At 42.9% G+C, this 16,295-nt stretch overlaps 1 protein-coding gene across 4 annotated transcripts in view; it reads right to left on the reverse strand.

Moving 5' to 3' along the window:
• CLNK (cytokine dependent hematopoietic cell linker) overlaps nucleotides 1-16,295 on the reverse strand; it is a 206,379-nt gene that overhangs the window by 14,482 nt on the left and 175,602 nt on the right. For all 4 annotated transcript variants that reach the window (XM_021101017.2, XM_084973845.1, XM_084973844.1 and 1 more), the window contains 5 exons: nucleotides 15,521-15,539; nucleotides 13,609-13,687; nucleotides 10,040-10,080; nucleotides 3,417-3,550; nucleotides 448-525 (listed from right to left, as the gene is read on the reverse strand). In XM_021101017.2, coding sequence (XP_020956676.1) covers nucleotides 448-525; nucleotides 3,417-3,550; nucleotides 10,040-10,080; nucleotides 13,609-13,687; nucleotides 15,521-15,539 — 351 coding nt within the window. The remainder of the gene's footprint in view (nucleotides 1-447; nucleotides 526-3,416; nucleotides 3,551-10,039; nucleotides 10,081-13,608; nucleotides 13,688-15,520; nucleotides 15,540-16,295) is intronic.

The raw sequence follows: 16,295 nt of genomic DNA on the forward strand, positions 1-16,295 counted from the left end.
AGAATGTGGACATGCCATGGTGGGGGAGAAGCAACTTCCACATAAGTTACCTTATTTTGTTTTATTATTTTTATTTTTTTACCTTTTATTTATTTAATTTTTTTTCTTTTTTTTTTTTTTAGGGCCAAACCTGCGACATATGGAAGTTCCCAGGCTAGGGGTCGAATTGGAGCTGCAGCTGCCAGCCTATGCCACAGCCACAGCCAAGCTGGATCCGAGCTGCGTCGGCAACCTACACTGCAGCTTGCAGCAATGCCAGATCCTTAACCCACTGATCAAGACCAGAGATCAAACCTGCATCCACCATCCAACCAGCACAGAGACATACAGAGTGAGGCAGGAACTGCTACATCAAAGCACACTGCCTGTTATGCGCCTTGTGACCTATGGGCAGAAAAGCATCGGATGACTACAGAAACAGTGCCGCATGCCCGGTAGAAGCGTTACCTTGTTCTCCTTCAGTAAAGCCTCTTCTACTGCCTGGCGACTGTATTCTCCAATGTACCATTCATTGTGCGGGACATCCTGCGGTTGAAGTTAAATGGTGAATATTTTAGGGTCAAAGGGGAGGTCTAATGACAAATTAATTAATTTTACCATTTACGTTCATTCCACCTGTGCCACATGACTATTGGATTTATAGTAGATGCGGTACCTACTTCCTGTCCCTGGATCTCAAGATGGACACAGCTTAGGAATTAGGAAATTGGCATCACAAGGTCTGCCTGTCATTAAAAGTAACCAGAAACTTTGCTCCGTCGATTAAGAAAGGCGCTTTGGCACCACATTCCGAATAGATAATAAACCCTCCATCTATCAACGCTTTCTGAACCTGTACCTGCTGAAGCTTTTTGAGGTGGGGGGTATATTTTTTATGATGCCTGTGAGCCTGAGTCATCGTGAAAACGGCAGGGGAGGGGAAGACAGGTGCAGACGGAAAGCCTCTTTATGCCAACTGCCTAAAGTCACATATGGTAGGACTGGGATTTGAACCCGAGTCTGTTTGGGTTTCTCTCTGTGCCATGCCACCTTCTCTCTCTCTCTCTCTTTTTTTTAAAAGGCTGCACAGTGGGCGTATGGAAGTTCCCACGCTAGGGATTGAATCTGAGCTGTAGCTGCCGGCCTACACCACGACCACAGCAACACGGGATCTGAGCTGCGTCTGGGACGACCTACACCACAGCTCATGGCAATGCCAGATCCTTAACCCACTGAGCGAGGCCAGGGATTGAACCCACATCCTCATGGATACTAGTCAGATTCATTACTGTTGGAATTTCCCCTGCTACCGTCTTTATGCCGATGTATTTCTTTTGACTGTGAAATGCACCATGACAGAGAGAAGGGCGGTCAGAGAGAGGCACTATGGATCTGCCTCCCTTTACCGAGTTCCAACTATAATGGTATGAGATAATCCTTTGCCTGAGTCCACCATCTCCAAGGCCCTCCCTCCCTCATCGTCCCAGTCCACGCCTGCGAAAATCCTTCGAGGAAGGCATCGTTAGGACATGGAGGTTCAGTAAGTCAACATTTGTCACACAGTTGGCAAGAACTAGGGATGTGACATCAGGGCTTTCGGTCTCTCAAAGCCCATGGTCCTCTGAGGACAAACTTGATCCTTTCAATGATGGAGACACCAAACACGTGTGCCCCCCACTGGGAGGGGCATGAGCTGGCTTCCCAATAACTCTGCAGCGCCAGTCCCTGTGCCCAACACCCCTCCCCGCCCCCAGTCTGAGCACATGGGCCTGGCCAGCCAGAGAGGCTCTCTGTTGTCCAGACACACACAGCTTTGGGGCTGGGCATGACCTAGTCCTAAGGGGTGCCTGGAACCCCTCATGTTCCTCACCCTCTTCCCGGCTATGCCAGTCAAGTTCGAGATCAATGTCATCACTTATTTGAGGCCACCTTTGGAATGAATGCCTTTACCTAGTCCCTTCCTCCGGGGAACCCTTGATGCTGGGAAGGTCCAGACACAGGACCGGCTCTGTTCCTCTCCAGCAAAGCCAGGCAACAGGCTCCAGAAACAAAGGGCGTCTCAGAGCCCCATCTCCCTGAAGACGTATGAGTTCTCTGAGCTCAGAGTGGTCTGCTACTTCGGGGGGACCCTCTCAGCCCATCTGGGGGCTTGGCAGGGCACAGTCATATGGCGCATTGCATCTACTCAGATTTTATTCATGTGTTCAAGCTGGAAGCCACTTAGAGACTTTACCGTCCCGTGGTTCTCCAGCTGTGGTCACCTGTGCTGGTTGGTGAATGTAGGTGCTGCTCAAACACAGCATTAAATGACTCTGAATTACCTGGGGGCAGAAATAGTCCCCTTGCAGAGCTCTTTCTAGCCCTTTGAATAATTCAGGAAGAATGCTTCCTTTTGGTTCTAGTTAATCTCTCCTTGGCATTGCTAGCTCTCCTTATACTGAGATCCGTTAACACGTGACAACGGTAGCATCCTGCTGCCATCTCGTAGCCCCATTTCCTTTGAGCAACAATGACATTTTTAACAAAGGTAGTGAAATATACACACCATAAGGTGGACCATTTTGCATTATCAAGTGTACAGTGCAGTGGCGTTGAGCAACAGCCACACTGCTTTGCAGCCATCACCACTCTCCAGCTCCCAAACGTTTCATCATCCCAAACTGAAACTCTAGCCACAATAAGCAACAACTCCTCCAACTCCTGGGAACCACCGTTGTACTTTCTGTCTCTCTGAATTTGCCTAAGCTGTCCTCATATAAGTAGAATCATGTGTTTGTCCTTTTGTGTCTGGCTTTTTTTCACTCAGTACCACGTTTTTACGGTTCATCTACGTTGTACCATATGTCAGAATTTCATTATGTTTTCACAGCTGAGTAATATTACTATATTCTGTCTATTTATTTATTTGCTGATGGATTACTGAACAGCCAGTAAAGAGAAACCAGCACCCAAATATCTATATTTTTTGATTAATAAAAAAAATCACCTTTAGACTCTGGAAATATGCAAGCTGAAGAATCTAGTGAAATGGCAATTTTAAATGCTATACAGCAAAATACTTAAAAAAATATTAAACCTCAATAATACATAGCCAGAAGGGGAAAACTCAGAGCCGATCTCTTTTTAAACGTAGTTCAGGAAAGCTCTCTTAGGAGTTCTCGTTGTGGCTCAGTGGTTAACGAATCTGACTAGGAACCATGAGGTTGAGGGTTTGATCCCTGGCCTTGCTCAGTGGGTTAAGGATCCGGCGTTGCCATGAGCTGTGGTGTAGGCCGGTGGCTACAGCTCCAATTAGACCCCTAGCCTGGGACCCTCCATATGCTGCGGGAGAGGCCCAAAAAAATGGCAAAAAGACAAAAAAAAAAAAAAAAAAGAAGAAAGCTCTCTTAGATGCTAGGTTCATGGAGAAGGACGTTGCAGAGGCATGTTTGTTTTACCTTTTCATCAGACCTTGGAGAGGAAGGTTTTCTCCAGTTGCGGTTTTTACAATGTAGCGAATTTCGCTGGTGGCCCATGCTGGCTGGAGACTGACATCTCTGAGGAAGACAAGACTGCATGCTTTCTTTATGATCTGGGAAAAGGAAATTACATTTCAATACAATTTCGTGGCACTCTCGCTGTGTTACAGCGGGTTAAGAATCTGACCGCAGCGACCTGGTCCCTGCAGACGGGTGGGTTCAGCCCCTGCCTGGATGCAGTGGGTTGAAGGATCTGGTGTCATAGCTGCAGCTTGGATTCAATCCCTGGCCTGGGGGCAGCCTTTAAAAACAAACAAACAAACAAAAACCCCAGAGAGCTAGAACCCAGCACGGCCCCTCTGTTTGTGACAACCTTGGTCTCCACCACCATCATCTCACCCTGGACAGCAGTCTCTTCTGGACTATTCTCTTGCATCCTCTTTTGCCCCGTCTCTCCGGGCAACCAGAGGCATCTTTAAAAAATGCAATTCTGGGAGTTCCTGTTTGTGGTGCAGTGTATCCGTGAGGATGTGAATTTGGTTCCTGGCCTTGCTCAGTGGGTTAAGGATCTGGTGTTGCCGTGAGCTGCGGCGTAGCTCACAGATGTGGCTTGGATCTGGCATTGTTGTGGCTCTGGCATAGGCTGGCAGCTGCAGCTCTGATTCCACTCCTAGCCTGGGATTGCCCATATGCCACAGGTGTGGCCCTAAGGAGACAATGAATAAATACATACATACGTACTTAAAGTAATTCTGCCTTTGCTACTCCCCTGATACAAATCCTTCCATGATTTCCTTTACACCTGGAAAAAGCCCAAATGTTTTAACTTCTGTCGATAAGGCCCCGGATAACCTTTCTCTTCTTTTTTCTCTATCCGTTCCCCATCATCCACGCTGTTCGGGCCGTGATGAACTCTGCTCAGTTTCTTAAACAAGCCAAGCCTGTTCCCAACTCAGGAAACACCATTCTTTAGTGTAAAAGCCTAACGTTTTGTTCTAATGAAACATCAGTTTTTTAACATGAAAGAATAATGGACAGACAATCTGTGGTTATTCAGACTTGGCCACTTGGCAGGTATTTTATTAAAAATGAACAAAGTGAGCCTGTCACTTCATGGAAAACAACTGGCAGTGTTTGTTGCCAATTTTAAAATTAGACTTTTCAAGTGCAAATGGAATTTGGAAAAGCTTGTATCTGCCACTGTGACTTTGTAGCATATCCACAGTTTAACTTTTCTGATGAGATTAGAGGTGTTTCTTGCAAATGTGATTTAAAAAAATATAGTGTAATGAAATATGTTAACATCAGAAAGATCTGCTCAGGTCTGTGAATCACGATTTTCCAAGTGACTAATGTGTGATGCTAGAAAATCATCCTTAGGGGTAAAAGAGGCTTTAAAAGAGTAGGACAGACCAATGGATTTTAAAGTAACAGAACACAAAATGTTTTTTGAAGGGGTTTTATGCTGGGGTCACTATGCTGTACAGCAGAAATTGACACAATACTGTAAACCAACTAGACTTTAATCAAAATAAAAGAGTTTTGATTTCACATGGCATTTAAGCTAGCTTTAAGATACCACCACTTGTCAAGTTTAGATGTGATATTTTCTCGAGATACTTCAATAAAGTAACGTATTTCCAATATGTCATCCCCATAAACACCAGTAAAAGATGAATTTCAAGTAATTAAGGCCACGAGGAGTGAGATGTTAGAAGAAATATTTAGCAAAGATATTTATAAATATGTTAGTAATTTTAATAAAAGATTAATTGTATACAAATGATAAGGCCTTCGGGGTGTAAAAACAACACTGAAATACAACACTGGCCAATAATAACATGCAAAAGAAGTGATTAGGGTGAAGGCAGAATTAATTATAAGCTATTTAGTCTTAATTCAGTCTAGAAAACATAACCTAAGCTATAGTTCTGGTTAGTAGCTTAAAAAGAACTTAAAAAAATGGGATAGTTACAAGTCACATGGTATATTTTTGAGGCAAAATACTAAATCAAACATTAGCAAATATTTAGATGTCCGTTACTATAACACTTAAATTATACCTGCATTTATTCTGCTTTTTGTCATCAAAATGCCAAATTTCTCTCTAGGTTTACTAAAAGGAGTAAAGAATATTCCTGAAACATTGAAAGTTCTAGTTTAAGGGATCCAGGAATTGTGGCTTTTAGTGTGGCACCTAAGAATGTTAGAGGGAATTCTGTGTATTCAAATGGTTGTTCCAGAAAAGTGTTTGGTTTACTTCAAGTTTAAATTACAATCACCATAGTAAATTAATTTCACTCACCAACTTATGAAAAGTGGGACTAATGCTAAAGACATCTCTGCTTTTCAGATTTTGAGAAGGAAAAGAGCTCTACCTTCAAACATGATGCAGAATCCATACCCTCAGCATGAAAGCATCCTAAGTGTTTTGTATTTTGGGGAAGAGGATATGAACGGCAGAGTTTTAAAATTCAAGCATGCTATTTATTTGTTAAGCTAGATGCTCAAGGTAAGCCTTGGAAGAATAAAATTTGAATGTATCACTTCCAAGAAAGAGAAGGAAAGGGGAATAAATTAGAGCTGAATCCAATATATGGCAGGAAATGAAACAAAAGTCAGTAAAAAGCAGGACAAAGGCGAGGTACAGCATATATACACAAGTATATGTAAAGGGATCCCAGAATATTAGTCATTATAATAAATATCAAAGGTGTAAACTTAGCATATAAAAATCAGATGCAGGTTGGTTTAACAAATTCCAGTTCTGTGCTAAGTACACAGTTGAAATATAATGACACAGGAGATCATGAATGAAAGAATGGAGAACCATACACTAGGCAAATCCTAACCAAGAGAAAGCTCAAAGAGAGATTGAGATTAAAAAAAAAAAAGACTTTAACAACTTTAAGTTGCAGTGAAGCAATACACGGCCATAACTGTCTCTGCATTGTGTATTGAAACAGTAAGAACATACTTGACAGAAGAAAATCACCGTTATCAGCATTTTCTATCAATTTGTGTAGCACACTTAACAGCGTTTGGTGATTATGAATTTTTCATGATATTGGGGCATCTGATTTGTTATATTTCAACTCCGAGTGCCTTGTTTGTATATTTAAACATCCTGCTTGAAAAAGAGAATTTGGTAACAGCTATATGCATCTGTAGCCTATTCAGAGAAGAAATTAAAGAAAATGAAACAAACAAAGAAAAATAATTTTGCCCTGCAGTTTTCCCCTAAAGACCTGGATGGATCTTTGCTTAAAAAATGAATGAAATTCCCGGTATGAAATCCACAACAAGCATTCAATTGATTTTGTTCTAAAGTAATGGCAGCGATTCTGGAAGCTTTTCTTTATATAAAACATTGCATTCGGGTTTTATAACCCCAAGAAATAGGACTCTCCTATTTGGAGAATGGAGGTTTACATCAGCAAAGAGACTGACACAGAGGAAATGGAAGAACATTGGAAGAAGAATGGGTCTGTGGTGAATGAAATTATGGTAGCCCAGTAAAAACAGCACAGGTTGGAAATCATACTGATATTAATAATTACTAATATTTTAAAATTCTTATGTCTATAAAGCTCTTAGCACAGACCCATACTAGTCACTCAACAGATGCAACTGCTAGTGTTGCTAGGGTTATTCAAGAAAGAGTTCTAGACCTTTCTTTGGTAACTTAGAACCAAACCATTTTATTTCAAGCAGCCATCCATACCTATTTATTAGCAAACTCTACCTTTAGACTTAGAGAACATTTAAAAAAATAATTTTCTAAGGAAGGAGACATATATTTCAAAGAATACTTACAAAATGCAGATAAAAAAGGAAAACATTAGTGAACAAAAACTAAAATAAACAAAAGAAATCATCCACCATCCCAAACTGAGTAATGATACACTTTTATCACCAAAACTTTCTGCTTTCTCTTCTAATGTATCAAAATAATTCTTTTTTTAGGGCCGTGCCTGTGGCATATGGAAGTTCCCAGGCTAGGAGTCAAACTGGAGCTGCCACAGCCATAGCAACGCAGGGTCCAAGCCACATCTGTGACCTGCAGGGCAGCCATCATATCCTTAACCTATGGAGCGAGGCCAGGCCTCAAACCCCCATCCTCAGGGACACTAGGTGGGGTTCTTAGCCCACTGAGCCATAACAGGAACTCCGAAATAATTTTCTTTTGGTCCTGTGGTCCATCTACTTAGGCTCCGAATAGCTTAGCTTGAATTCATTCATCAGAGAATTGAGTGACGTCTGTTGATCAAGCAGTAAATGAACTATCAAGAATAAGTGAGTGTTTTCAAAATCTTCTCTCATTTGTTAAATAAGGATGATGCTCTCTGCATTGGCAGAGAAGCTGACCTCACTAGTCTGTGCGAAGACTACTGGCTTCCTCACCTGGGGCATCAGCTTAAAACCAGTGAGCTGGAGTTCCCGTTGTGGCTCAGCAGAAACGAAACTGACTAGTATCCATGAGGTTCCTGACTAGGAACCATGAGGTTGCAGGTTCCATCCCTGGCCTCACTCAGTGGGTTAAGGATCCAGCGTTGCCGTGAGCTGTGGTGTAGGTCACAGATGCAGCTTGGATCCCGCGTTGCTATGGCTGTGGTGTAGACCAGCAGCTGCAGCTCCGATTCAACCCCTGGCCTGGGAACTTCCATATGTCTCAGGTGTGGCCCTAAAAAGAAAAAAATACATACGTACATAAACAAATAAAACCAGTGAGATTTGGGGAGCCCACTAGACTCAGAACTCTTTGTGTGCCTGGACTGTATGCTGTTTTCCGTGCATCTCATTTCCGCCTGGCCACTGGTAACCCAAGGGGGAACTCTGACTCAGAAGAATGAACATGACTCACTAAGTTGTTGGAGAAGCATCACAGAGCTTGAGCCCGGGTGAAAGGACGAGGCTGTCTCAATTTGGTAACCTTAGGGCCCACCCCAATTGGGGGCATAAACCGTGTGCTGGGGGGACTAAAAGAGAAATTAATGGTTTGAAGGCATTGGAAGCCAAACCCATCTCTTGCCCATAACAGGCTGTTTCTTCATGCAACCCTGTTAGTCCACTTTGCTAATGCTGCTGTTCCCTTCTTGTGCTTTATTTTTGCTCTGTGCAAGATTGTGTCTTTTGAATTAAGACTCTGGATTCCTCTTTAAGCTGTGATTCTACTTTGGCATCTCTGCAACATTTCCATGCTCAACCCTCACAGCCCTAAAGCCCCTTCTGGAGACGCCAAGGCTTTCCATTTTCATACACTAAGATCTGGCCTCCAGGACCACTGCTCCTGTCATTTAATTTCTAGGGATTGAGCCATTGGGTGAATTACAGCCCCTTTAGCCACTGTCCTTTAGAAAAGGAGTTTTTGCTTGGGAAACTATTATTAGCAATGTGTACATCACAGGAAATGAGTTTTCCATATTGGTTTTCCAATCTAACGCCCCAGATGGTATTAAAGCATGGGAGAAATAAAGACATGATGGAGTCCAGGGAGGAAACCCTTGGTCTCATGGGGTCAGTTATGTAGAGAATCCCTGGAGAAGGAAAGAGAATGCAAAAAAGAAGGAAAGGTGTTAAAATGTCAGTTGTCTATTATGTGCAAAGCAGAGGGCTGTGTGTGTGCGTGTGCATGTGTGTGTGTGTGTGTGTGTGTGTGTGTGTGTGTGTGTATTAACCCTATGAGTTGGTATCATTATTTGAATTTTATGAATGGAGGGAGGAGCGAGAAGCTCCAAGAGGTAGAACTGGGAGCAAAGTCAGTAGAGCCCTGGACCCTTCCACTCTGTCCCATGGCATCTGCTTCCTCCAGCCCTAAGCCCTCTCTTGTGGCTCAGCAGAGGGAGCCTGTAGGGTTAGATCTGAACACACAGTCTCCATGGCATGGGAGTGAAGAAAGGAAGACAAAAGAACATGACAGATACAGTTTGGGCAAAACAATACTAACAGTATCAAAGCCCATCACCAATAGTAACAGCACTATATTGACATGCTGCTTTCACTATCTCCACAGACATGGTATCCTTCTGGTTTTTATCTTTGCAATCAATTAGTAAGAGAGTTCAGTTTTAGTTTCCTCCATTTCACAGACTCTTATTCAGATAAATCTATTTTATACCCAATAGGTGACAAAAACTAAAAGTTTGTTAAGAGCAACCGTTGATGAGGATGGGAATGGTAGGCTCTCATGAGCTACAGATGAAACAAAATGATGTGTCTACTTTGGAAAATGCATCTAGCGCAGTTGAAGAGAGGAATATTCTGAGAGCTAGCAATTTCATGCTTAGCATGAGAACTTGTCATCATTAGGTATTTGGGATGTCACATACGCGGGAAGACATCTGCAATATCCTTCACCACGAACCAGTGTTCGTAAGAGGACAAAACTAGAAACCACCTAAGGGATCGTATTTAATAATGGATACACATTATAGGATTGAATGAATGCTGTGCAATGCTACCTATCCATGAAAACAAGGGAATTCCATCCATGTGCATCTGTTCAGAGACTCTGAGATTCACAGAGCTAAGCCGGGGGCAGGAATATTGCAGTGTGAGGACTTACCTGCCTATTTCACAGTTGTCGCGTAAAGGGTTCTTACCTCTGTTTTGCACGCCATGGTTGTGCATCATGAATGAAGAGCTAAAGGAAATGGCACAATGGAAAGAAGGTCAGTATTTTCCATGCTGGGTCAGTTCTCATGGCCTAAGTCACATTTATAGAGCATTTTGTTTTTTACTGGAGGAGCCAGAAGAATCTTCTGCTTTGTATGGTGATAAAAGCCTATTTTTTCCCTTTCTCAAGACAGACAAACATTAGACATGGGACAAACTGCCTGGCCCACATAAGTTCTTTCCATGTCATTTCAATGAGCACGTATCACAGTTCTTGACTTTTGGAAGCTGTGAATTTAGACTTATCTCATAGTTACAGTCACTATAGAAAATTCTTTGAGCTTGATTGGGGTTCCTACGCTATGATAATTGTTTACAAATTGGAGGAGAGTCAGTATTAGCAAGGAAGAAGGTAGAAATTATTTTATTCCTTCTTAAAATGTAAGCTAGGGAAGAAAACTGTGTGGATGATTACAAGGAAACCCATAAGGAAAAAGGACTATAAAAATATAATAAAAAACAATCAAACAATACAAATTTCTAAACACAGTAATGATGTTGTCAGGACTGTTTACCAGTATCTTTAGTTAGCACTTTGGTTAATGTTTAGCTTAGTTGTAACACTCAGCTGTAATTTTCTGGTTATCTCTGTATTGTGGTTGATGCCTTCGTTCTAAACCCTAGGTGCTACTGCAATTAAATCTCGTTACATGGAGCATGCTCTGTGCCATGTTTGTGCAATTGAATAAAGCCCATGGGTTAATTCAATGAAATCCGGCTCTTTTCCAGCACCATTGAAATCACTTGACCCACAGAAGCCTGGGGTCTTATGACTTGCTTTGCAGATAAAAGTGCTATTAGACATTGAACTACCACGCTTTGCTGTCATCGCTGCTCAGACCTCTACGGACATCCAAGCCTTCAATTTTGTTAAAACCAGAATCCCTTTCCAGGATCCCTTTCCAGAATCCCTTTCCTAACAATTTTGTTAACTGTCTAGGGGGAAAAGCATGGATAGCAACATTTCGCTTCCCTTACTTTTCAGAATGTTCAGAAAATGTTGAGAGAAAAGGAAACGCCTCTGAGGTTATTCTAGTCTCAAGTACAAATAGAGGCCATGGTTGCCTCACTTTACAAGCATGCATTGAGCACTTGTTAAGTCTGCGGTATGGGGTGTGTATCTAGGGAATAAGATCCGACCTCTCCCCAAAAGCAGCTTAACATGATTGGACCATAATTGCAATGTGAGATAAACACCAGGATAGACGTGAGCTCAGCGGAAGAGCCTGTGGTAGCAGAAGGGGGCACTTAATCCAGACAAAATCGTGTTGGTTCTCAGGAAAGCTTTCCTGGGAGACACCCTAACTGAGCTGACCTCTGAAAGGTGAATAGAAGAGGGTGAGGAAGAAGGGTGTGTTCCAGGCAGAGGGAACAGCAGGTGCAAAGGCTCAGAGGCAAGAGCACACGGCTCATTCGGCAAGAGATCAGAAAGTAGTACCTTCTGGACGGAAAGTAAGGTATGAAGATGTTAGGTGTCATTAGAAGGCTATTGGCATAGTTCAAACGAGGGTTGATGAGTTGATGGTGGCTGGTTTATGCTGGGAGTTGGGGAAATGGGTAGAAATGGGTAAACTCAAGATATATTTTGAGTTGAGATTTGAGAATTTGGGGAGTTGGAAATAGGATAGGAAGAGTGAAGGTGGGAAAGGTAGGAAGATAGTGTTGGTTTGGGAGTGAAATTGTAAATGAGGAGTTCCGTTTCCATCATTCTGAGTTTAAGATGCCTGTCACTGATTCAAGGAAAACCGCCCAATAGGTAACTGGATATGTGGGTCTGGAGCTGAGAAGGCTGTTAGGGCAGAAGATAGAGATGAGCAATTATCAGTATAGAGTTGATATTTGACATCTGACATGTGGGGGTGGATGAACTGCCTACGCTCTTACAGGCAGAAAAAAGAATGTTGGAAGGATCTGAGGAATACCAACACTGAGAGGTCAGTTTGGGCAAAAGCCTAAGAGGGAGACTTGGAAGAAGCAGCTAACTAAGAGAGGAAGAAAAACTGGGAGATATTGTTCAATTAAACAAACAAACAAACAAACAAAGCCAAACAACATTAAACACCAACTACTAAGAGGTGGGTCCAACTGAAAGCTCATTATCTTTGTACTACGGTGTGACGATTTTTGTTTTCCTGATAGAAAATTACGTATTCGTTGTATGGGCAAGTATTTTGTGTCAGATTGGGCCTTAAACAGAAAATGCCTTAATAAGGGTTATAAAGCCGCAGTCTTAAAGCCCAGAGACCAGAGTGAGAACCAAGTTATCGAAGGTGTGAAACGGAACAGGAAAATGAGAACGGGGAAGGGAATGGCGGAAGGAGACTATGCCCCTGACTTCAGGGCCTGGCAATGGGGATGAGAGCTGACGGCCAGCGCGCAGGTGGAACAGGTGCCGCTCTCAGCTTCACGCGTGAGATGAGTGATGCTGCCCAAGGCCACACAGTTTGTTAATGAGGGAGCCAGGCAGGCTGAGTCCATTGCTCAGTCCCTCCTAAGCGATATCTTCTTCCGCCACAAACAGATTATACCCCCTGTAAATATGTATTAAATAAACAATAGAGCATCATAACTGTGGGCAGGCACCAAGGAAAGTCGAGATTCATAGGCTGCATTGTTAGAATCAAGTCAGGATAGATGTGATGGGCTACTGAGGAGTGGAATTGAACCTGATTTCAATGGAAAGGGACTCAGCTGCCCTGCACCTCAATTAGTCCTTCTGGGAAGTGGGTCAGAACTACCTCCTGGATTCAGTGTGGCTTTAAGCTGGGATCTATGGATAAAGAGGAGTTTTCCAAGTAGGGAGAGGGTGGAGAGAGGGAGATATGGGGGACGTGTTATGGGCAGAGGGATAACAGGTGCAGTGTCCTATGCTGAGTGGGGACAGTGAATGGGAAGCTGGAGACTGGTGTGAACTGAGGCTGGAGCCACCAGCCAGACTGGGGGCAGGAGGGCCTTCGAGCATGAACTCTGGAGACTCCGGATATTGTTTTTAGGAAGCTACTGCTAATTTACATGACCTTGGCTAGCAAATCACGAGCCTGGGCCTTGATAGCTTCCTCAATTTTTCTGTTGGGACGACACTTGTCACAATAACCTGACCAGAACAATATTGAACCAGATAATGACATTTTCAACCCCTGGCCATTTATAAAGTGCGATTCAATTCAAAAGTCAGTGTCGGCTTCTGTGTGGTCATTCACTGAGACTAGTTAGAAATACCGATTTTTCTTCCCAGGTTGATTAGCCCCCATTCCAGTTAATCCTATCTAGTCAAGATTCATGTCTTCGAATCTCCTGAATGTCTCTAACACACAATCAGTCACTTAGAACAATGCTATTATCTTCAACAATAGCTTTGGTTCATCAATTTCCCTGGGGCCTTGTCACTGGGCTACAATACCAAAGGCCAGGGGATGTCTTTCTCAGGACAGTCATTATCCAAACACATGGTCTGACCCATAAGCTGTGACCCGGCAAGGGATTCCTGGCTCCTTACCTGGCAGTGGCAAAAGGCATCTCTTGAGTGCTTTGGTTTTGTGACAGGGTAGATGATTCAGGCTTCATCTGGTGAAGAACTGTGTAAAGACATCCCATAATTTAGTCGGGTTGCAAAAGGAAAATGATTGGGGGCCATTAGAGGTCTATTGGAACAGCTATAATTTCATCCAGGTAATCTCTGATTATTGAGTTGGGTATTGGCGGTCAGTGGAAACAAACCCACTGCATTAACCCTGGCTCCTGGGAGTGGCTTTTCCAGAGGCTATAGAAATTGCTTTGAAGGTTGAATATTCAACAATATTATCAAAAATACTAAACCTGGAAATCATCATTCAACTTCCCCAAATAGAGAATATTACATTGGAAGGTGTTTTGTATTGAAAGGGCTTGACATGCAAATGGACTGCAGTTGAATTCTGCACGAAAATGAAAACTTACATAAACATAAATGAAAATGTTAAACTTAAGAACCATCCTGAGCAACATAACAGGTGGGGATGTGGGTGCTGGTCCCGAGGCACCTGAATTCTCCTCTCTCTCCTGTAATAGGGCAGAACTGCTCCCAGAATTCTGATGTGGACCAGTGGTTACCAACAGACATGCATTTTCTCAGATGTTCCCTTTTGATCTTCAAGTTTTGAAAACTTTTGCCAACTGTGGGAATTGGACTTATTCAGTGATTATATGTTTCATTGGTGCTGCCACTTTTACTTCCTTTTCACTGTGGATAGATTTTAATCAACCATTGGGAATTACGAGGGGCACAGTAATACGATGATAGGAAATCCCATAAGATACTCTTCCAGTTGCAGTGGTAAGTAACAAAGTTAAGGAAGCATAAACCCTGACATGTCTTAATTTTGGTAGTTACTCTGGGCTGTGTCCAAGGTTGATCACGAACTTGACACATTGGACAGAAGGACTGTGATTACTTGAAATGTGATTGGAGTCAGTGACCGGTCCACTAGTCATACATCCCATAAAATCATTTCGGGTCATTGACAGCCACCACCACCCCCTGCTTTGCGAGCTAGACACTGTCACACCACTGCCCTGAAAATCACTCAAGTCTGAGGAAAAAAACCCCAAACATTTCATTAGGATGGTGAGCTTTATTGTGGAAAGGGGCATGGTTTTCTCCAGTTTCAAAGTTACTTAGAATTGCCAAACGACACACCCCTCTCCCACTCCTCCATCAGAAACTCTTGGAAATCCACAAACCCAGGTTTAGCTCCCACCGAGTCTAAAAAGAGTGGCCTCGAGACTCACAGAGGCAGTGCAACTTGGCCAAAATGCCCAGTGAGCTGGTGGCGAGCCTCTGAAATCCAAACTCATGTTGCTTTGTCAAACTAGGCTATCTGTGTTAATACTTTCGGTCACAGCTCTGGGCCTCGGGCTCTGGACATAATTCATCATTCTCAGTAAAGGGTGAGCAGTATTTCAAAGTGGGCGTGAAGGTGTCACTGGATGGAGGGCTAGCGAGTGAGGGCTGGATGGCAAGCTCAGCACAATCAGTAGGGTGCACCCGTGTGTATGCATGCACACATGAGGGCTTACATGTGTGTGCATGGGTGACATCAAAAGGGGAGACACCAAGAGCATCCCGGAGCAGTGGGCCAGCCACATCTTTCCAGAGTGGCAGGAGGGTGACAGTGTGTCTCCTGGTCAGCAGCCTGTGGCCTCTAGCCCACCTCCAATTTAAACCGCCCTGTTTATACCACAGGACTCTTGAACAGACCCTGAGGTCCTGGACCCATCTTGATCATGTCATCATGCACACACACACATGCTCACACATTCTAGGCCCTGAAACGAGTAATCTTTTTTAAAAAAATGACTAATGGTATTAACCTGGAAACAGGATTTAACCTGGTGATAGCAAGGCAAGAAAACAAATGTAAACAGTTCACCTTTTTCTGTTCCAAGGACCTGTATTGAATTAAAAAAATAAATATTGAGTGACTCAGTGATAGAGAATTTTATGTTATGCTATGTGTGTTTTTTAGAGCAATTGGTTAGTAGAGTTTGGGCAACATTCTTGTTAGTATAGATTTTTTAAAAAAAATCTACAAATAATTCTCCAAAAGATTAAGCAAAAATCAACATTTAATACTCTGTGATGTAACAGGCAAAAAAACAGTCTACTGATGGGACTACACATTGCTTAACCATAACAGTTAAGGGTCTCAGAAATACCCTTATTCCTGGAGTTCCCGTTGTGGTGCAGCAGAAACACATCCAACCAGGAATGATAAGGTTGCGAGTTTGATCCCTAGCCTTGCTCAGTGGGTTAAGGATCCGATGTTGCAGTGAACTGTGGTGTAGGTAACAGATGAGGCTCGGATCTGGCATTGCTGTGGCTGTGGTGTAGGCCGGCAACCCAGCTCTGATTTGACCCCTGGCCTGAGAACCTCCATATGCTGCAGGTGTGGTCCTAAAAAGATGAAAAAAAAAAAATACTCTTATCCTGATCCTAATAATTCCATTGATGAGTTTCTTTTTCTAAGACCACAACCTGAAATTTGGAACAGGTTCCACGTACTAACATGTCTAGTACATCATTTCTTATAATGTCAAAACACTGGAAACTATCTACCCGACCCTTTAAGCAGGAACTGTTAAGCAATTCTGGGTGCAACACTCACTACAAGTATTTAGGCAGAGTATGGAATCAGGTTATACTAT

The sequence above is a fragment of the Sus scrofa genome, chromosome 8 (genome assembly GCF_054392235.1).
Source record: "Sus scrofa isolate SSC_HxYL_T2T_F1_AM1 chromosome 8, Sscrofa_HxYL_maternal_Yorkshire_Landrace_v2.0, whole genome shotgun sequence".
NCBI classification, from domain to species: Eukaryota; Metazoa; Chordata; class Mammalia; order Artiodactyla; family Suidae; genus Sus; species Sus scrofa.